At 41.8% G+C, this 22,348-nt stretch overlaps 1 protein-coding gene across 4 annotated transcripts in view; it reads right to left on the bottom strand.

Moving 5' to 3' along the window:
• Positions 1-22,348, bottom strand: part of EFEMP1 (EGF containing fibulin extracellular matrix protein 1) — a 92,857-nt gene that overhangs the window by 16,752 nt on the left and 53,757 nt on the right. For all 4 annotated transcript variants that reach the window (XM_042476883.1, XM_042476874.1, XM_042476865.1 and 1 more), the window contains one exon: positions 4,009-4,131. In XM_042476883.1, coding sequence (XP_042332817.1) covers positions 4,009-4,131 — 123 coding nt within the window. The remainder of the gene's footprint in view (positions 1-4,008; positions 4,132-22,348) is intronic.

Raw genomic sequence — 22,348 nt, 5'->3', positions numbered from 1 at the left:
ACCAAAGCTGCACTCCAGTGCTTAGGAATGGAGTGTGGCTTTGGTGCGACCTCCAGACTCTTAGGACCGATGCATCATTTAAATAGCATATCTCCAAAGAGACCCGAAGCAGCTTTATTTTGGCAGTCTGTAACAGGCTAGATCCCTTTCACATGTAGTCCCGTTCAGCCATATGTCACCCATCCTAAATCTGTGAACTTCATTTTTCCTCCCTAAGTGCAGTACCTTACACTTCTCTGTATTGAATTTCATTTTGTTAGCTTTGGCCCAGCTTTCTAGTCTATTCAGTTCATTTTGAATTTCGGTCCTGTCCTCTGGAGTATTAGCTATTCCTCCTAATTTGGTGCCATCTGCAAATTTGATAAGTATGCCCCCAATTCTGTCATCCAACTCATTGATAAAGATGTTGAATAGCACTGGGCCCAGGACAGAGCCCTATGGGACCCCACTGGTCACTTCTCTCCAGGATGAAAAAGAGCCATTGTTGAGCACCCTTTGGCTTTGGCCGGTCAACCAATTACAAATCCATGTAAAAGTTGCCTTGTCTAACCCACATTTTACAAGCTTGTTTGCAAGAATGTCATGGGGAACTTTGTCAAAGGCCTTACTGAAATCAAGATATACTATATCCACAGCATTCCCTTCATCTAACAATATGGTAATTTTATCAAAAGAGATTAGATTTGTCTGGCATGACTTGTTTCTCTGAAACCCGTGTTGATTTTTTGTGATTATGGCATTGCCTTCTAGATGTTCACAGACTCTTTATTTAATGATCTGCTCCAGAATCTTTCCTGGGATTGATGTCAGACTAACTGGACGATAATTGTTGGAATCCACTTTTTTTCCCTTTTTGAAGATGGGGACAACGTTTGCCCTCCTCCAGTCTGCTGGGACTTTTCCTGTTCTCCAGGAGTTTTCAAAGATTATTGCCAATGGCTCCGATATTACATTTTCCAGTTCTTTTAATACTCTTGGATGTAGTTCATCTGGTCCTGGAGACTTATATTCATTTAGATTAACAAGTTATCCCTGTACTATCTCTTTACTTATTCTGTGCTGAAATTCCCCTATTCTGTCCTCTGCTCCATTATCCTCAGGTTGAGCTCCCTTTGCCTTTTCTGAGAAGACTGAGGCAAAGAAGGTGTTGAGTAATTCTGCCTTTTCTCTGTCTTCTGTTAACATTTTGCCATCTTCTCCACGCAGTGGTCCTACCGGTTCCTTCTTCTTCCTTTTGCTGCGGACATATCCAAAAAGCCCTTTTTATTGTTCTTAACCTTTCTAGCAACCCTGAGTTCATTCTGCACTTTACTTTTCTGACTTTACCCCTACACAGGCTAGCTATTTGTTTGAATTCCTCTTTGGTGGTTTCCCCATTTCCCCATTTCTTATATATGTCCTGTTTAAAACTTTACTCAGTTGAAAGTTCCTTAGTCATCCATCCTGCTTTCTTGAGACATCTCCCCTTTTTCTTCCTCAATGGAACTGATTGAAATTGTGCCTTCAGTATCTCCCTTTTGAGAAACTCCCATCCTTCTTGAACTCCCTTATCTTTTAGTATTTCTGACCACGGGATCACCTTCTCTAAGTTTACTGAAATCCACTCTCCTAAAGTCTAGGATGCGTGTCAGACTATGCCTGGCTTCTCCTTTCCACTGTATAACAAACTCCAGGAGAACATGGTCACTTCCATCTAAGGATCCCACCACTTGCACCCCATTAACCAAGTCATCCTTGTTGGTTAGGATCAGTTGTAAAATAGCCGACCCTCTTGTTGCCTTTTCCACCTTTTGGAAAATGAAATTATCTTCGAGGCAAGTGAGGAATTTGCTAGACCTTGAGGATTTGGCTGAGTTTGAATTCCAGCAAATATCAGGATAGTTGAAGTCACCCATCACTACTACATCTCTCCTTTCTGAGTGTGTGGTCATCTGTTCTAGAAAGGCATCATCCAATTCCTCCGTCTGACTTGGGGGTCTGTAGTGGACTCCCACCGTGACATCCTTGTTGTTTCCCTCCCCTTTAATTTTTATCCAGATGCTCTCCACCTGGCTTCCAGGATTGATGTCCAGGATCTCTTCACTGGTGTAAATATCTCTGACATATAGTGCTATTCCTCCTCCTTTCCCGTTTGGCCTATTTCTCTTAAAAAGGTTATACCCCTCTATTTCCACATTCCAATTATAAGACTCATCCCACCAGGTTTCAGTGATGCCTATTATATCATATTTGCTTTGTTGTACTAGGAGTTCGAGTTCATCTTGCTTATTTCCCATGCTCTGTGCATTAGTGTAGAGACATTGAAGACCATGCCCCCCACCCCCACTTGCTGCCTGAACAAGTTTTTTCCCCCTCACTGTTGGGTCCTTGCACTATTTGCTTTGTTCCCTCTATGAGTTTGGCTATTTTCTCCAGCCCTTTTGCCTTCCAGAATACTGTCTCCCTGCCCCACATAACCCAGTTTAAAACCCTTCTGATCAAATTCTTGAGACTGTTAGCAAAAATGTTTCGGCCAACTGGTGTGAGATGTAACCCGACGCTTGCCAGAAGTCCCCTCTCATGGAACTGCAGCCCATGATAAAAGAATTAAAATTGTTCTTGGCGGCACCATCTGCGGAGCCAGTTGTTTACATCTGCTATTTTCTTCTCCCTTCCTGGACCATGCCCTTCAACTGGCAGAAGAGATGAGATGACAACTTCCTTTCTTTCTAGAATTCCAAGATCCACTAACTACACCGTGGTAGAAAGCAGATAAACTTAGAATTAAAGAATGTTGCACCCAAGAATGTGTGTATGTTTGTGTACGTGAAACACAATTTAACAGAGATTAAAATCCTTCCAAACTAATGTCAGATGCTGGTTACTGCAAGCTTCCTTCATTGCAGTGCTATAATTGTGGTCTCTTCCAACTCTATGATTCTATGGGTCATAATAATCCATGGACAGTCCAATCTGTGGACTGGGAGTCTGCCCATGTGGGAACACCACTGTAGTTCAGAGATGTTGGTGAAGGTCTGTAATAATGTACATATTGTGCAAGTGTGCTCTTAAACATATTATGGTTAATATGATTTGTTGTTACAGTCATTTTCAACTGTGGCAACCCTAAGGTGAATGTATCCCTTGGTTTTCTTGGCACAATTTGTTCAGAGGGGATTTGCTTTTGCCATCCTCTAAAGCTGAGAGAGTGTAATTTGCCCAAGGTCACCCAATGGGTTTCCATGGCTGAGCAGGGATTTGAACTCTGGTCTCCAGAGCATTGTCAATGTCATTGCTATTGTCCAAATCACTATATCATGCTGGCCCAATTAATATGATATTGGTTTTAAGAAATGCCAAGATAGATAGGAAAAAAGAGAGATGATTTATTTATGTATTAATTTGTTACTTATGTAGTTTATGCTTATATTCTACCCTTTCTTTAAGAAGTTTTAGGTGGCATACATGGGTTTGCTTTTATCCTCATAACAACCCTGTGATGTAGGTCAGGCTGAGAAAGAGGGATGGGCCCAGAACCTCCCAGTGAGTTTGATGGCTCCATGATTCTAGAACTCAGAACTCTTAAATCTCAGTCTAATGCTTCACCATGACACACTGGCTCTACAATAGGGAAGGGCAAAGTGTGGGCATCATTTTTTTAGATAGATAGAGTGACAGAGGATAGCGCACTAGCTGCATACACCAATTTATTCGCCTCTCCCCATCTTAAAGCATCTGTTTATGTATATGGAAGGGCATGACTGTCTGTTTCTGATCCTAGTACAACATGTTACAAGGGGAAAAAAAGGAGTATATAGTTTATGAGCCCTTTTGGGGGCGCAAATCTGTCTTCTTTTGAAAAATCACAATTAAAGAAAACATTACATACCTGGCTCTGCACCCTCAGGACCATGAGGACTGAACATGTATGTAAATAAGTGCATGTAAAATTGCATGATCTGATGACAAAAGCATTGCGTCTTAAACTGTACAGCCTGGGGGCATCTTGTTCCCAAGTACAGTACTTACCAACACACTGATCACCTCGCTTCTGATAGCCGGCTGGACACTGACAAGTGAACGATCCTCTCAAGTTGACACAGATCTGATCTGGCCTACAGGTGTGAGTGCCTGTTGTACATTCATCAACATCTTTGAAATGCAAAGAAACAAAGAAAAGGTAGTGTGGTTAGGGACTTTGGAAAGAATTGCACCAACTTTTGCATTTTCCTCCAGTTCTTCCGTCTACAGCAACAGAAGGCAAGAAGACTCCGAATTCAAGATTGGAATAATCCATGGACAGAGCAGTACAGAACAGTACAATTCATGCAGTCACTTCAATATGGACTACCTACTGAAGTAATCTCTTTCTCCAAATCTTACAGATGTAGGGTTGGACGCAGCCAAAGAGAAATGGGAAACATGTTTCTCTTAACCACAAATTAATCAGGACTTGGTCTACCCTCCCTTATATCCATGAAAGCCACTTCCATGAGGTCAAATTCATCACAGACCACTAAGGATGTAGGCAGGTGGTTTTTGAAGGGCTTATATAGGTCAGTCACTTGGCTGGACTTCACCTCCCAGGCTGATCTATTATCTGTTTATTTGTGGGACCTGCATCCAACTTGTGCTCACTACAGGGGACCTATTACAGTGGACCCTTGTTATACGCTGGGGTTTGTTTCCAAGATCCCCTGTGGACAACAAAATCCATGGATGCTCAAGTCCCATTAAATATAATGACATAGCAAAATGGTGTACCTTATAAAAATGGAAAATCAAGATTTGATATTTGAAATTTATACATTTTTTTTGAACATTTTCAAACTGTGGATGCTTGAATCTGTGTATAAAAAAATCTGTGTATAAGAAGGGCCGACTGTACTTGCATAAAATGAAACTCAGTATACAAATTCGACATACAAAAATAGAATTGGGTAGAGGAAATAAAACAAAAGCAGAAGTCAAAACAATGAACTCAGGACAATGTATTTGAGGTGGAGGATGAAAGCTGAGCGAGAGCTCAAAGTTGCAATTGCCATATGTTGCCCAAGGGATTCTGGGAGTTGCAGTACAGAAAGTAACTTTCCAAGACCTGGGATGCTGCCACACTACAGAATTAATGCAGTCTGACACCATTTTAACTGTATTAAATGGCTCCATTCAATGAAATCCTTGGATTTGTAGTGTGTTGGGGCACATGACCTTTCTGACAGAGAAGGCTAAATATGTCACAAAACTACTAGTCCCAGAATTCCATAGTACTAAGTTATGGTAGTTAAAGAGGTGTCAAACTGCATTAATTCTGCAGTGCAGAGGCAGTCCTGGTCCTTCTCTCTCTGCAGTCACCTGTTCTTTCTGTGATGTGCTTAATGACATTTAGTGTAGAAGGTCAAATTGAGATATGGTTGTTGTTTTTTGGGGTGAGTGGGGAGTGTGGTCCCATCCAAGTCTCTATTTCTCCAAGGTCACATAATCTCATGGCATACAGAGGAAACAGAACTGTCCCTTGAATCTTTCCCTCTAATAGGAATGTTGAGTGAATGAAATATTTTAGAGCTTCACCATCCAATTTGAATAAATGGCCCTGTAGTAGAATGTGATGTTTTCCCATCTTTCTCCCCCATGAAAAGATTTAATAGATGTGCTGAGTTTGTGTGTGGTTTCTCAACCTTATGCCTGTTTTAATCCAATGCAATGCTGTAACATGACTTTCTTCTGGTGCTCTGCACCAACTGGAAGTCTCTAAACTGAACAAACACATTCCTTAAAACTAGTTTACAAATCCCAATTGAACTCTCCGTATTTTGTTCAGGAACTGGGGACCAGTGGCAGATTCCGGGTGGGGCCATGGAAAAGAAAAGAGGAATTCTTTCTCATGCAAAATGAAAACAAAGTTGACCACAAGACTCAGATCACAAATAGAACCAACTGTTTTGACTTCACTGCCCTGCTACACACATACACACTTCCAAATACCCCCAGATTTTCCAACAGGCTTCCTTTCTGTCTGATGGCTCCAAAGACATTTTCCTCCATCCTGCCTCTGACTTTGAATAGATGGCTGTTTATCAGTTCTCAACAGCCAGCTCATTGCTAGAAAAGTACAAAGAAGAAGGAGGGCAGGTGGAATGCAGAACATTTTATTAACTAGCAAAATTCCTGTCTTCATGACAGGTGTGTGTGTGTTTGTGTGTGCATGCCTGTATGTACAAATGCCCATAAACAAAGAGTCTTAATATCACAAAGATTTGTACAATTTCTCTCTATACTTGAGTGAGAAAGTTTGCATCTGTAAAGGAAAGTTTATTCTGTAAAGGCATCTATGCTTTCCCTGAGTCTGCAAATAAGGATCATGTGCAAACAACTGCAGGATCCCGGCTGGCCAAACTGGGATACTCAATGTCAAGGATGGCGGGCAAGGTTTCATCTCACTGCAACGCTTTACCACATGGCTAAAAGTTACTACTGGCCTGTGTGTCACTATACAAGAACGTGCTCCCCATCCCGTATCTGTTATCTGATAAAGCCAATAAAGACTTATTGTGAAGAATTAAGCCTTGGTGCTGCACAACAGTTATTTCCTGATATATTTTGTTTGTTAGTTCGTTTCTTGGGCATGCTGTGTGAACAAATGCATGGCTGCAAGATTCAAGGTCTGTGTCATGTGGGGGCTTCCCTGTCACTGGGGTGAGCAACCTACTCTGGATTGCAGTCCGAACTTTAAAGGTACTTTCTATGATGCTCAACAGTCTTCCTAAAACAGGTTTAGCATCTTGGCTAGCTCCTTTAATGTTCAGCCTAAAACACAGAATAGATTTGCTACTCCACTGACAGGGAAGCCACCAGCTGTAGTTGTTTCTGACCTATGGCAACCCTAAGGCAAACCTGTCACAGAGTCTTCTTGGCAAGATTTGTTCAGAGTGGGATTTGCCTTTGCCTCCCTCTGAGGTTAGGAATGTGTGATTTGCCAAAGTTCACTCAGTGGGTTTCCTTGGTTGAGCAGAAATTCGAATCCTGGTCTCCAGAGTCATAGTCTAATGTTCAAATCACTACAGCTACCATTGCCATACACTACAGCTACCATTGTCATATACTGATCCGGCCTTTTGAGGGCGCAAAAAGGAGCCACAAAAAGTGCCACAGCTATACAGCGCTCCTTCAGCACTGTACTTTATGGACGCAGTGCTGGAGGAGTCTCATGATACCACACACCAATCAGGGCACCTTGGAGGGTGGAGTAAGGCATGCGTCGTGAGGATGCTGTGCCCAGACTTTGCCCCCATGCTGGCCTTAATGGATGGTGTGTACAGGGCCTTGGTCTGGAAAAATATATATAATATGGGGGAGAACACAGATCACACTGGATTACAGCAATGTGACAATGATATTGGTGGAATTTTCACTAAACAAATAAATAAATAAATTGCAATTTCAGAATGAAGGGCTAATGTGGAAGCAACCTTAAAGTTTGCTATGTGCACATCTTTCTTGTCTTGCTCAGGTCAGTTCATTTTATCTTCTGCTCTTTCCCCCTTACATCCCTTCAATGCACTGAAGAATGACCTCTTCCAATTATTCCTCCCTATACCCTATTTCTCACAAGATATACTTGTCCCTACATCCATGCTCTATTTATTTAATTTATATCTCACCTCTCTCCCTAGATCCCTTCTTCTTCTGTCCCTCTTTTCCTAGGTCCTTCTACTGTGCCTGTCCTATGCATCTGAACAGCTCTGCCAATGGCAATCACAAACTCTTAGGTTCCCCCACCCCACTGTAACATTAAGGCCATCCAGCCAACCACTGTCTGAATTTCATCACCTTTCCACTACCACCACCACCTCCACCATAAAATCCTATAATGCACTGCAAAACAATGTTTACTTCAGAAATTCCAAATACATTGGACATAAACACAAACACAACTTTGTTGGTGCTGTGTACTTTCAAGTCATTTCTGACTTATGGTGACTCTAAAGTCATGACACTAAGAGTCATAAGGCATTTCTGACATATGGTGATGTATCATGGGGGTTTTGTGGCACGATTTGTTCAGAGGAGGTTTGACATTGCCTTCCCCTGAAGCTGAGAGCATGTGACTTGCCCGAGGTCACCCAGTGGGTTTCATGGCTGAGCTGGAAATTGAACCCTGGGTCTCCAGATTTGTAGTCCAACACTCAAATCACTATGCCATGCTCACTCTCCCAAAACACAACTTTACCACATCTTTAAAATAGAATTAAGAAAGAGTTCTTCAAATTGCCTTTCTACCTGCTGAGGTTTATGGGGCAGTCCAAAAATAATGTTAAAAGGCTTTATTTGGGGGTGAGGGTATGGCAGCTTCCTCCAAGCCCCCTTGTGTTACTGCAGAATACAAATAGGCTTGCATTTCTTTGTGCTCGTTCCCACTAGGTTTGCTAATAGCTACACCCTAGTGATTTCCCTTCACTTGCCAAAAATGTACCCAAGGTTTCCTTGTGAAGTGATTTATACTGTTTTGTCCCCTTTCACTGCTGACTTTGGCAGGACGTTTGCTCTTCATTCTGTGCTGAAATTGTGGGTGAGCTGCTCTCGGAACTCTCCAAGACCCTTCTGGGAAGCCCGAGGTGCTTTCAAGTCTTCCACTTTAGCTTTGCACCCTTCAAGGTTCATTGTCTGGGATCATCCACCCACCACTGGATTCCACCCTGGCCTTTGAAAAAATTTTGTGATTCCAGGGAATTCACTGGTACTGGCTCCTTCCAAGTACGGGTGCTTAGGATCCCTCTCTTTTTTCCCTTGGTCTACACTTAACATGTCTGGCTCCGTTCCCTTTGGCTGTGACTCACTCTTCCCCAAAACCTTGACTCATGCTGCTTGCTCCCTTATGTAACATTTTAATCTCCTCAGTTTGCTTCCTACAACCAGATAATCACAACAGAGCTCAGTATTTTCAATACAGTTCCCACCGGCCATTTACACTTCAGTGCAATTATTCCTTCAGCATGGCTCTTTTATGTAACAAGCCATGGGGGTTGTCTCAATGCCCTTTTAAACCTGTGTCAATCTGGAGTCCATGGTTACAGAGCAATACATTCAACCAACCCAAGTATGTGCCCCATCACATTACTTTTGGTTGCTGGCTGCGAGACTGGAAAAATCCAAACCCTCATTGCCTGGGCACCTAGTAGTCTTGACACAGGTGCCTGGATGATGTTTGACAGGGAAAGGGGGATCCAAACTCCTTGCTACAGTTTGGTGCCAAAGGCAAGCCGACTCGTGGCTGCAGATACACCAAAAGCTGCAGGATCTAAAAAGTGAGAAGGACCATTGCTACAGGAATACACAATGAACTGCTGTACAATATACAATACACTGCTACAGTAAATATATATGCACAATGTATAAACAGCGTATATACAATGCAGCAATTGCTACAGGAATATGCAGTGCAGAGGTTGTAGGAAGCAAACTGGGAGAAAGAAAACTTCAGATTTCTTCAGGATAGTCACTTCTCAACCTTGGGGCCAAACAATAAAGTCCCTGCTCTATTTACATGCAGAGGCACATACTTTTATACCTGAAGTGTATTTCCTCCAGAGAGAACATGGAAAAATAAGAGTTCCAAGCTACACCTCCTCCACTAGATTTAAGTTTGCAATAAAATGTCCTAATACTGTAGTGCAAATGTCTGCTCTCAGAAAACAGTCCTACTGTTTCAAGGAGGCTTATTTCCTAGAAAGTGCATTCAGGATTGTAGGACGGAAGACGTCAACAGCCATAAAAAGGTAAAGGTAGTTCCTTGACATGAAAGTCTAGTCGTAACCGACTGTAGAGGGTGGTGCTCATCTCTATTACTAACCTGAAGAGCCAGCATTGTCAAAGATGACTCTGTGATCATGTGAACAGCATGACTGCACAGAACACTGTTACCTTTCCACCAAAGTGGTCCCTATTAATGTAGTTGCATTTGCACACTTTCAAACTGTTAAGTTGGCAGAAGCTGGGACTAGTGACAGGAACTCATCCCATCATGCAGCACTCGGGCCTCAAACTGCCAACCTTCTGCTCTTCTGATAATCAGAATTGGCATCTTAACAACTAAGTCACCGCATTCCATAGATAACAGCTAGTTTTCCATGAGTAGTAACTGATCTCCCACTCATCTTTATATTGTTAATACTTCTGAAGTGAAGTGCATACCCTCCGATATTTCACAGATGAAAACTGGGATATGTGGCGAAGCAACATCAGAATGTGGTCATGATGGCAAGTTATTAATGAGGAAGAACAGATAAACCAGGGGAGGCTGCAGCAGTTCCCTTTTGCCTGAGCCTACTGGGAAGGATAAGTTTCTATACTTTCCTCTCTTCCCAGTGAGTTAAATTATATGAACTCTGTTTGTACTTTGACTACAATTTGCATCACTTGAAGTAAGATGAGGACAAAGAGGGAAAGTGGGAGGAGGAGAGAGAAAGTGGGACTTTTTCAAACCAGTTGAAAAATTGGATGACACGAGGATTAAACCAGGCTATCCCTGCCAAATCAGGATATCTGGCAGGTATGATTATGTTTCCAGTTTTATAAGTAGGAATAATACTTGGATGCACCAACACAATACAAGAGAATCAAATAATTTGTGGATGAAAAGAAAATGTCTGCCCCTGAGCTGCCTTCCATTTACGACAACGATGATGATGATGATTTATAACACCCTTTCCATTAAAGGGCAGAACATCAAAAGTATACAGTTAGAGACAAAGACAATACAACATAATATTATAAATAGACATAACACCCCCCCCCCCAAATCCCACTCTTGACAAATAGTGACAGGGCTGAACCAAGACATTTTGTTATCTGGGGAGGAACAGCAAATATCCCCTTCAGATGAAGAGTACTGAAGCCACATTATTTTGGCATCTAAGTAAGAAAGTCCCACAAGAACTTTGCTCCATTTCTGGCAGTAAAAATAAGTAGTTAGCAAAACAGAAAACAAATTGTTGTGCTTTTACAATACTTTTCATGTTGCCTTGCCCTGTACATTTGGCTAAATTTTATTAACTGATCTGAAATTGATGGGGAACTTGCAGCATAAAATTGTCAACTTTGTAACAGATTGGTATGTGAAACACATATTTTCAGAATAACAAAGAGCCTTCTGGTACCTTAAAGACTGTCTAGTTTATTATAAGTTGTTGTGGACCAGAGCATAACCTCCAAAATTTCACAAATGAAAACTGGGACACGTATGGCAAAGCAACTTCAGAGTGTGGTCAAGATTGCAAATGTTATTAATGTGGAAGAACACAAAAGCTGGTTGAGGTGGAAGCAGACTGCTTTTGCCTGAGCCAACTGGGAAGGGAAAGATATCCCCTGCCTCTTCTCTGTCCTGCTTTTGTACTTTGAATTCAGTTTGCAGCTCTTGAAATAAGATGAGGACAAAGGGTGAAAGTGGGAGGAGGCAACAGAAACTGGAACATTTTGAAAGTAGCTGAAAAAGGGGATGACAGAGGATTAATCGGGACTGTCTCAGGAGAAATCAGAATATTTGAAAAGTATGCCAGAGTCCCTATCCACAAAAACACATACCACAATGACAAATGATATAAATTGCTATAATACTTTTGTTATTTTGTCGTGTGGAGAGGAGATGTTTCTGACTAATGTGAATGGACGATATAACAGCTTCTGCTGCAATACATCCCAATAAATGTCCTCTTTGAACTGTAAAGTCATTTGCTCAGAAGGCTCACTTTTGAAGTGCCCTGGCAAAGCTTGTTTGTACATCTACTATTTGAGAAAAGATTTCCAAGAGTCAAAGGAAATCCATGAATCATGTCTTATCTACTCTTTGTAAGTACTTTACTTTAGGTGATGCCATGACATGTCCTTTACATGTATATTTCCTTATATTTCTTACAGTTAAAGCCAAACTCAACTGCTGTATACTTCTCGAATCCTCCTCTTGATCCCTTTTTACACTCTGGAGCAACCTTAGTAACCTTGCAAATCTCCCTGTTTTCCTCCTGTGCATAAGCAAGCTATCTGCAATAGCTGTCAAAAAGGCTCTCTCTCTTGCTCTCTTTTCCATTTCCCTTGCTACTTCCTTCCATGTTTGGAATGCTGTACATCTGGGCCTCGTGCCCGAACTTTTTTTTAACTCCTTGGTTTTGTAAGCCTGAAGATTTCTGCAAGAAATGGCTACATACCCATGCCCTCCAACATTTTCCTGATGAAAACCAGGGCACATGTATTCTAGCAGCCTCAGAGTTTGTTCAAGATGGCAAAAAAAGATTCATGAGAATTAATACACAAGTTAGAAGCATCTGCAGCAGTTTGCTTTTGCCTGGGTCTACTGAGAACAGCTGGATTCTGTCCCCTGGTTTCGTTTCCTTCTCCTGAGTTAAGTGAGAGCAAACTACTTTTGCACTTACAACTCAGTCTGCAGAGACAGAAGTACGCTGAGGACAAAGGGAGAAAGTGGGAGGAGAATCTGTGACATTTTAAAAGCAGCTGAAAAATTGGGATGGCAGCAGGGTGACCAGCTCTCATAAATGCAGAGGGGAACAAGGCACCACAAAATGTAGGGCATTCAAGAAAAATGTAGAGCATGACCAAATGAAAGCTAAAAACATTCATATAAATATAAATTCATGCTTCTCAGTCATGCTCAAAATGGAAGACATTTTGAAATTCCACCTGGACAGAAGGTTGAAATATAGGTCATGTCCTGGAAAAGGAGGACCTCTGGTCATCCTGGATGGCAGAGGCTTAATCATGACTATCCCTCAGTTTGTAGTGACTGAAGCAAGATAAAGAGAAAGGGTGAAGGCAGGAAGAGGAAAAAGAAACTGGGATATCCAAAAATAGCTGAGAAAGTGGAATGAGAAAAGACTAATTGGGACTGTCCTTGCCAAACAGGGATAGTTGGACAGTATGGCTTTCTTCTTTATCCTTTTTGGAAGCCTTGAAATAGAGGTTGGATGGCTATCTTTTGGTAATCCTTTAGCTATGTAGTCCTGCATAGAAGGGAGTTGGATTAGATGGCCCTTATGGTCTTTTCAAAAGTATGATTCTGTTTATTGAGATTGCCTGTTCCCAATCTGATGCCCTAAAAATGTATTGGACTACAAGTTGAACCATTTCTAGCCGTGATGGGTTACAGACAGCATACCTGGAAGGCCCCAAGTTATGGGAAACTGATCTAAACCACAGCTTGGATAATTTCCTTTATGGATTACAACTCCCTACAACTATATCTGCTTCTTTCTCTTCTGGAAACTTACTATGGACTGGCAGACAATGGGCTGTGGACCAGCACTTGTCCACAGACTACCACTCTGAGCAGCATGGCTTTAAACTTCAATAGGATATGTAAGCATGTCCTAAAACCTCAGGCATTTAACTAAAGGGACTTAAGGCTACTTAACTTTGGCTGGATTCTATGCTAAGAAAAGCAATGATTCCAGTTCTCATTATTTCAGATGACAAAAATGTTGCATACGACAAAATATAATCTTTTCTTGCAAGGGATGCCTTTTGGCTTCCTCATTGCAATGGAGTGTAAATTCCACTATATCTTAATTTTGGCATGGTGCGGTTTGTTGCAGTTTATTGTCAAGTTGTGGAAACATGTTGTGACAATTAGTTTACTAACTGTAATTGTCAAGATACCAAATGCACTGATAAAAGTTGTACAAACTTCTGAAAACTTCCCTGGAGTTGCTTCTTTAAATCTGTTCCTGTCATGGATGGAGCAAGCACGAAATCATCTCAGTACAAATACAAGCTCTAACCCACCCACGATGACCAATAAATATTGGAGGATACTCAAAAAATGAATGTAGATAAAAGAGTTTTCTTTCCCCTGTGGCATATCATCTCCAAAGCTAATGTGGAAGAGTTCCACGTATTAGGTTCATTACCGTATTCTGCAGTATTTAAAAAAAAACCCCTCTTTTTTTAAACACAAAAAGACAGCATGACAGCTAAATTGAATTAGCTTCCTGATTCAGGACTGCAAAATTTGTTAAATGAAATTATGGGGAAAAACTTGGTATTAACTCATTATGAGATTTGTTTATGTAAGTAAAGAGAAAATCTAACACAGTGAAGTTGCTATCCTTCCTTGGAAGGTAGCCAAAAATCTAATACTGTTCTAATGGGGGTTTAGATTTATCTGAATCTTTCAACTGTCAGATTTTTAGTTTCCAGATTGCAGAGGGCCCTTGGTATCCACTGGGGTTTGATTCCAGGACTCCCCATAGATTCGAAAATCCATGAATGCTCAAGTAGCTCGAAATACAATAGCATAATAAAATGATGTTCCTTATATAAAATGGCAAAATCAGAGGTTGCTTATTAGCTTGCTTCTGTCTTTGAAAAATTTAGGATGTCAGACCTGTACAATGTATAACCTATTAAGACTATGATTTTATCTTGTTGTATGTATGTAGATTTTAAAATTTTATTGAATTGTATGCTTATTTATGATCACTATGTAAACCGCTTTGATCAGATGGAAAAGCGGTATAGAAATAAAGTTTTATTATTATTAGTATACATAACCCACAGACACTTGATCTGGGTTTACGACCTCCCCTCCATCAGAGAATTCACCTCCCTAACAGTGCTACCATTTCTTGTTTGTATAGTGTTATCTAAGAAAATCAGACACAGCTTAAGAGAACTGACAGTTCGCAGATCTGAATTTTTCCAGTTAGGGAGTTGGCAGCTTTTGGGTGATATGAACTATTGTAGTACTCTTGCTGTGTTTTGTGAGATCCAAAGCAGGGAACAAAAATAAGAGAGCTTTTTATTGGTTTTTTGGGCTATGTGGCTGTATGCTGGAAGAATATAATCCTAATATTTTGCCAGTGTCTTTGGCTGGCATCTCCACAGAATCACAGAATCATAGAATCGTAGGAGCTGGGTATGTTTAGCCTGGAGAAGATATGGTTAAGAGGTGAAATGATAGCCCTGTATTTGAAGGGATGTCATATTGAGGAGGGAGCAAGATTGTGTTCTGCTCCTCCAGAGACTAGGACCCGGAGGCAATGGATGCAAACTGCAGGAAAAGAGATACCACCTCAACATTAGGAGGAACTTCCTGATAGTAAGGGCTGTTGGACAGTGGAACACACTCCTTTGGAGTTTGGTGGAGTTTTAAACAGAGGCTGGATGGCCATCCATCGGGGATGCTTTGATTCTGAGTTCCTGCATAGCAGGGGGTTGGACTGAATGGCCCTTCAGAGAAGATGCCAGCCAAAGATGCTGGCAAAACATCAGGAATAAATTTTTCCAGAACACGGCCACATAGCATGAAAAACTCACAAGAAACTATGGGTGCTGGCTTTGAAAGCCTTCAGTTTCACACACAAAAAAGCGGCCTATTGTTTAACATAAAGTGGTAGGCCATAACTGCATACCCTCCAGGTGGATTGACAGGGACAGTCCTGATTAAACCTCATTCCAATTTTTCAGCTCCTTTAAAAATGTCCCAGTTTCTCTTTCTTCCTCTCTGTTTCCACCTTTTTCCTCAGCTTACTTCAGTTGCTGCAAATGGAGTGCAAAGTGAAATTAACTCTGCAGTTGTGGGGGAGAACAACAGGAAGGGTAGGAATCACTTTTCCCAGTAGGCTCAGGCAAAAACAGACTGTTAGAGCCTTTCCTTTTGTGATTTCCCACATCTTGACTATACTGTGATGCTGCTTTGCTACGAGTAACTGTACTGTGATGCTGCTTTTTCTCCACGGAGGAAAAGCTGCTACTCTTGTACATATGCTTGGGTGAGATCTAAAGTTTTAAACTTTGAGCTACTGCTGTGGGAGGAGCCAGAAGCCTAATTCTACAGAAGGCTGGGAGAGGCACGCGCCATTAGGTGCATGCATTTTTAATTTTTCTTATATATTCAAGGAGGTTTTGGAGAAGAGAGGAGAAGCTGACCTGGGAACATTGTTGGAGAGGGGCTCCTTTAATTTTCCACATTTCCTTTCCCTTTTTTTCCTTAAGGGGCTTGTGGGGACTTTTGCTCAGAGGAAGTGAGTCAAAGACTTGCCTCTGGAAGAGGCTAGTAGCCAGGCGCTCTCTACATAACTATAGTCCCAGTGAACTGAACTCAGAGACAGAGCTTGGGACAAAGGCCAAGCCAGCAGGGGTTCTTTACACTGGTGTTTAGCAGGGGAAGCCCACAGTCTTGTTTCAGGGCCTCCTTAAGACTTCTTAGTATGGACACTGAAGGACCTGCTTCAGTCACTTGCAGCACTTGTGGGCTGTTTGTCTTCTTGCCTAGAGATGTGGGGAACTTCACCTGCACCAAGTGCAAGTTGGTAGTCCTCTTGGAAGAGAAAGTCCGGCAGCTGGAGGCCCAGGTAGCTACACTTCAGCATCTTAGGGAGCAAGAGGTTTTCCTTGACAGAACGGACTGAGGGAACTTGGATGGGAAACACACAGAGGAAGTTGCTTGGGGAGGAGGAGGTCACTTCACATACAACAGATGTAGATAGTTGGAGGAATGTTACATACAGAAGTAGGGAAAACAGGGAACGTTCTGTGAGCTTGCAGCTACAGAATCAATTTGAATCTCTCTCTGTTATCAAGGATGATGAGGAACAGCAGCAGGGACAGACTTCAGTGACAGGGCAGGGGACCCTGGGAGTACCAGCAGAGGGAACAGCCGCTGCTAAGCCTCAGAAGAGGCATATGGTGATTGTGGGGGACTCCTTGCTAAGAGGCACTGAACCAGTGGTTTGTGGGCCTGACAAGATGTCTCGGGAGGTGTGCTGTCTCCCTGGGGCAAAGATCTGTGATGTGACAGAGAGGCTGACAAGACTTGTCAAGCCTACTAACCATTACCCCTTTCTTTTGGTTCATGTGGCAACCAATGATACTACAAGGCACAGCCTTCAGAATATCAGAAGGGGTTATGAGGCTTTGGGTAGAAAGTTGTAACTGTTACATGGCTTTGTAACTGGTTGACTGGCCGAACCCAAAGGGTGCTCAACAATGGCTCCTTTTCATCCTGCAGAGAAGTGACCAGTGGGGTCCCACAGGGCTCTGTCCTGGGCCCAGTGCTATTCAACATCTTTATCAATGACTTGGATGACAGAAATGGGGGCATACTTATCGAATTTGCAGATGACACCAAATTAGGAGGAGTAGCTAATACCCCAGAGGACAGGATCAAAATTCAAAATGACCTGAATAGACTAAAAAGCTGGGCCAAAGCTAACAAAATGAAATTCAACACGGAGAAATGTAGGGTACTGCACTTAGGGAGGAAAAATGAAATGCACAGATATAGAATGGGTGACACCTGGCTGAACAAGACTATATGTGAAAGGGATCTAGGAGTTCAAGTAGACCACAAGTTGAACGTGAGTTAACTGTGCAATGCGGCAGCTAAAAAGGCCAATGCGATTTTAGGTTGCATCAATAGAAATATAGTGTCTAGATCAAGGGAAGTAATAGTGCCACTCTATTCTGCTCTGGTCAGGCCCCACCTGGAATATCGTGTCCAGTTCTGGGCACCACAATTTAAAAAGGACATTGAGAAACTGGAGCGCGTCCAAAGAAGGGCAACTAAAATGATGAAAGGTCTGGAAACCATGCCCTATGAAGAACGCCTTAGGGAGCTAGGGATATTTAGCCTGGAGAAGAGAAGGTTAAGAGGTGATATGATAGCCTTGTTTAAATACTTGAAGGGATGTCATATTGAGGAGGGAGCAAGCTTGTTTTCTGCTGCTCCAGAGACTAGGACCCGCAGCAATGGATACAAGCTACAGGAAAAAAGATCAACATTAGGAGGAACTTCCTGACAGTAAAAGCTGTCCGACAGTGGGACAAACTCCCTTGGAGGTCTTTAAGCAGAGGCTGGATGGCCATCTGTCAGGGATGCTTTGACTGAGATTTCCTGCATGGCAGAATGGGGTTGGACTGGATGGCCCTTGAGGTCTCTTCCAACTCTATGATTCTATTACTGGGTTTTCAACTGAGAAATGCTTGGTGGTATGTGGAAGTGACATGGTATCACTTTCTAGTGTACCTGATCATGCTTTGAGAGAACAGGGTGATCAGACATCCTCCTTTTAGGGGTCATGTCCTGCGTTTCAACCTTCTGTTAAAGAGGAATTAGAAAATGTCCTCCATTTTGAGTATGCCTAAGACGTATCAATTTCTATTTCTATTAGTCTTTTTAGCTATTTTGGGATGTCCTACATTTCACAGCGACTTGTCCTCTTTTGCAGTTATGACATCTGGTAACCTTGGCCAATAATGGGTCCCTCCCTCAACTGTTCCATGTATAGTGAGCCCTTGGTATCCTCTGAGGTTTGGCTCCAGGACCCACCATGGATACCAAAATATGTGGATGCACAAGGCCCCATGTATACATTGGGGGAGTAAAAAGGTGTCCATTATATACAATGGCAAAATCAAGATTCACTTTTTGAAGTTTATACATATATACTTAATATTTTCAAGCCATGGATGGTTGGATCTGTGGATACAGAGAGCCTACTATGTTACGTTCATTACTGTATTCTGCAGTGTTTCAAAATCCAAATTTTTGAACATAAAAACAAAAGCATGACCCCTAAATTTAATAAACCTCCCTCGGGTGCTTATTGTCTGCTTCTTCCCAGGCCCAAAGAAATGGCATAGGGGACATCTGGTTGAGGAAAACATGGTAGCTTCCTGCTGCCTTGCACTACCCTTCGCAAATTCCCAAATGAACCCACTGGTGAGAGTGTGGGTCCCAGAATACATCTGACCAGGATGGCTCGGAAAAAACCCACCCTTGCAAGTGATTTTACTCATCCTGTCTGTATGAACATCAGAGGAGCTTGAATACTTAAAAGGTACAGAACCATCCTTTCAACTCATTTTGGAAGGAGCTGAAAACACATTCTTGTGCTCAAAAGAGAAAATACACACAAAACTCTCCAGATGCATTAAAACAGGATTAACTATGAGTAATCTAAAAGATGTATAAGGACATGGACTGATGAAGACCTCTTGTAACGGTTGTAAAAGATTCCAAAAATAACTGTCTCTTCAAGTTCCTCAAAGCCATAGAATACTAAGTCTAATATTCTAAAAAACCATTTCCAAGATTTTTTCAAGCCACAGGATCTTCAAATTTCAGGCTCTGCAAAACTTACATCGTAAACTACATGAAGTTCATGTCATCTTTAAACGGACTTACATTTGAATTGTGGACATTACCCTATTCATTTCTGATTGTTTCCTTGATGATTTGGTTAAGTTTTAGACATGGGATACCTCACATTATGGTTACTCTGCAATATTTCTTACTGTATGATCATTTTATAGATGGTTTATATAGTTCATTATTCCACTGGATGCTTAAAATTGTATTATTGTAGTAAACACATGCAATTTATGGTTCAATACCTTTTTATATTATTGTTAAATAAGTATTCACAAGTACCTGACTTTCCTGATTAGTCTTTTTGTTAGTTTAGAAACCTTCTCTGTGTAAGGAACATACCCTAGATTTCCGTTAAAAACCCACCCTTGAATGTTATTATACTCATCCTGTGTGTATGAACATCAGAGGAGCTTGAATACTAAACAGGTACAGAATCATCCTTTAAACAGCCCCACACCTGCCAACTGTCCCCATTTTGCACCAATACTCCGGCATCCCATTTTTTCACCCGCTTTTACAATGCCTCACCTTTTCCCCCCTTCTCCCCTTGTCCTCACTTTACTTCAGTTACTGCAAACTGAGTTCAAAATACAAAAGTAATTTGCACTCAGTTAAGGGGAAGGGAGAGGAGGAATCTTTCCTTTCCCTGCAGACTCAGCCAAAAGCAAGCTGCTGCAGCCTTTCCTAGATTATGTGTTCTTTTTCATTAATAACTTTTGCTGTCTTGAGCACACCTGGATGTTGTTTGGCCACATGTATCCTGATTTTCAGATGCAAAATGCTGTAGGGCATGGTACTCTGAAAGTAACAAATTGCAAGCAGTTCACCTGTAATCACCTGAAACAGAATACTTTTCTAAGCTCCCCACCCCAACAAAGAGTCCCTACCAAATCTTTGCTCCAGAGAAGCTCATGGAGCTGCTTTCAGAAGCCTGGAAGATTACCAGGCTGCTAGTGCAATTTGAGGTTCACGCTGAGTTCAGTGACAGCTATCGAAAGTCCAAGCCTTATCTCAATGAGGATATTGTTTTCCAGCTGCAATCATACTATCTGTTGGCAGCAGGCTCCTTTCTGAAGTCTCTGCAACTCCCTGAGTAAATAAGTAGATTCCTGATGCGGTTCCAGCTTCTAAAATATGCCTTTGAAGGGCTCAGCCAGAGGCAAGCCACAAATGATTCCCCATCACCACCACCAAACCCGTTTATGTGATACTCTTATTCTCTGGGTAGGTAAGCCCTCTTCAATTAGATAAGAAATGGGGCCAAGGACGGTTTATTCCGAAAACGTATAAGCAAGAGACTCCGCAAAAATATGGAACAATTTAAGAACTCTTCCATAACATTAACTTTGTGACTCACCATGTTGATTAGAACAGGCTGGATTAAAATAATTTGGAGCCAGCCTGTGTTTTATAATCCCATGATATTGCCCCAGTCCCATGATAAGCATAGGTTTCACACAAGCAGTATCTTCACTGCCGCTGCTGTTTATTGAATATTTAAATGTTAAGAGCATACTTCTTTCTTCAGTCCTTCCCTGATGAATCCACGCTAACATCTATTCCTTGTACCACATATAAAGGGTGTGTTGTATTTTATGTTATCTTGCTGTACATCACTTTGCAATTTTTAGGTCTAAGTGGTATATAAATATTTGCAAAAGAAATAATATTTTGGGAGGTTCAAATTTTATAGACAATATCTTATCAGTATCACACCTTTAAGGTAGCACAGTTAATATTTTAATACTGCAGAAAATTCTGTCTTGCCTCTGACCACTGATACTTTTAATACCCCCCTCATTTATGTACCAGTATTTTCTATTTATGGAAATTTTATTTTAAAAAAAACAAAACTCCAAAATAGCCATAGCATTTACATTTCTATACTATTTATCAGTGAACTCAGCACTCTCTAAGTGGTTTACAATCTGTAAACCAATTGCCCCCAACAAGCTGGTTACTCATTTTACTGACTTGCAAAAGGATGGAAGTCTGAGTCAACCTTGGAGCCCTTGGATTGAACTCACAACCTTGTGGCTGCAGTATTGACATTTAACCACTGTGCCACCAGGGCTCCTTAAAAACTGTTTTATGTACAGTATGTCCTTCCCCAACATGCAGCCCTCCAACTGTTTTGTCCAACTGTTCCCATCACCCTGTGCCAATGAATGCCAGCAATCCAACATAGTTAGAACACAGCAGGTTGCGTGGAAGGTGACTCACAACAACCCTCCAAGGTAAGGTTCTACTATTAATCCCATATTGTTGTTGGAAAAAGTATAGGCAAGGGCTATTTAAAATGATGAAAAGATCTGAGCACTTTTCTTCCCTATGGGCCTAGCCTTTGTCCACTATTATGAAAATCTCTGTCAACCTCTCTTCCCCTGCCAAAATTATATCCTGGGTTATTTTCCTCCTAAAATAAAAATGACTTTGGCAGGAACAGAGAGGCTGACAAAGGTTTTTAGAATAGCAGAAAGTGTTTGGGAGAGAGGTTGTTGCTACTGTGTGTCTTCAAATCCCTTCCAATTTATGGCAACTCTAAAGTGAATTTTATCATGGGATTTTACTGGCAAGATTTCTTTAGAGAGGATTTGGCATTGCCTGAGGCTGAGAAAGCCCAAGATCACCCAGGTTTCACAGCTAAGTGGGAATTGAAGCCATGGTCTCCCTTGAGTCCGAGGAGATTATCGCACTGGGTTCTGAGAACGTTCTGATCACGTGATGAGAACGGAACGCATTTGAGTATACCGCACGTATGTGTTCCAATCGGGTTCTCAGAACGCTTAAATGTGTTCCAAATGTGTTCCAGGAGGGAACGGATTTGAATGTGTTCTGAATGTGTTCCCAGAGAGCTGAAACGTGATGAAAACGTTCCAAGAGAAGTGTGTGCGGTATTCTTATCCGTTCTCAAATCCGTTCCTTCATTCCTCCGTCTTCTGATTGGCTGAAAGAATGACAGGCAGGGAGGGAGGCAGGCAGGCGAGCGACTGCAGTGAGGGAAGGTGTGTGTGTGTGAGGGGGGAAAGAAGGAGGGAGGGAAGGGAGGAAAAAGGGAGGAAAGGTGGGACAAGGAAGAGAAGAGGAAAGCAGGGAAAGAGAGGGAAAGAAGAGACCAGAGCAGAGAGCAAGAGGGAGAGGGTCTGGCTGCTTCTCCGGAGGTCTCTAGTGTCATGTCCAGTGGGGCTCCTGTGCTGTCACAATGCAGGA

This window comes from Sceloporus undulatus, chromosome 1 (assembly GCF_019175285.1).
Source record: "Sceloporus undulatus isolate JIND9_A2432 ecotype Alabama chromosome 1, SceUnd_v1.1, whole genome shotgun sequence".
Lineage (NCBI taxonomy): Eukaryota > Metazoa > Chordata > Lepidosauria > Squamata > Phrynosomatidae > Sceloporus > Sceloporus undulatus.
The sequence above is the reverse complement of the archived record's forward strand: the minus strand, read 5'-3'. Positions and strand labels throughout refer to the sequence as shown.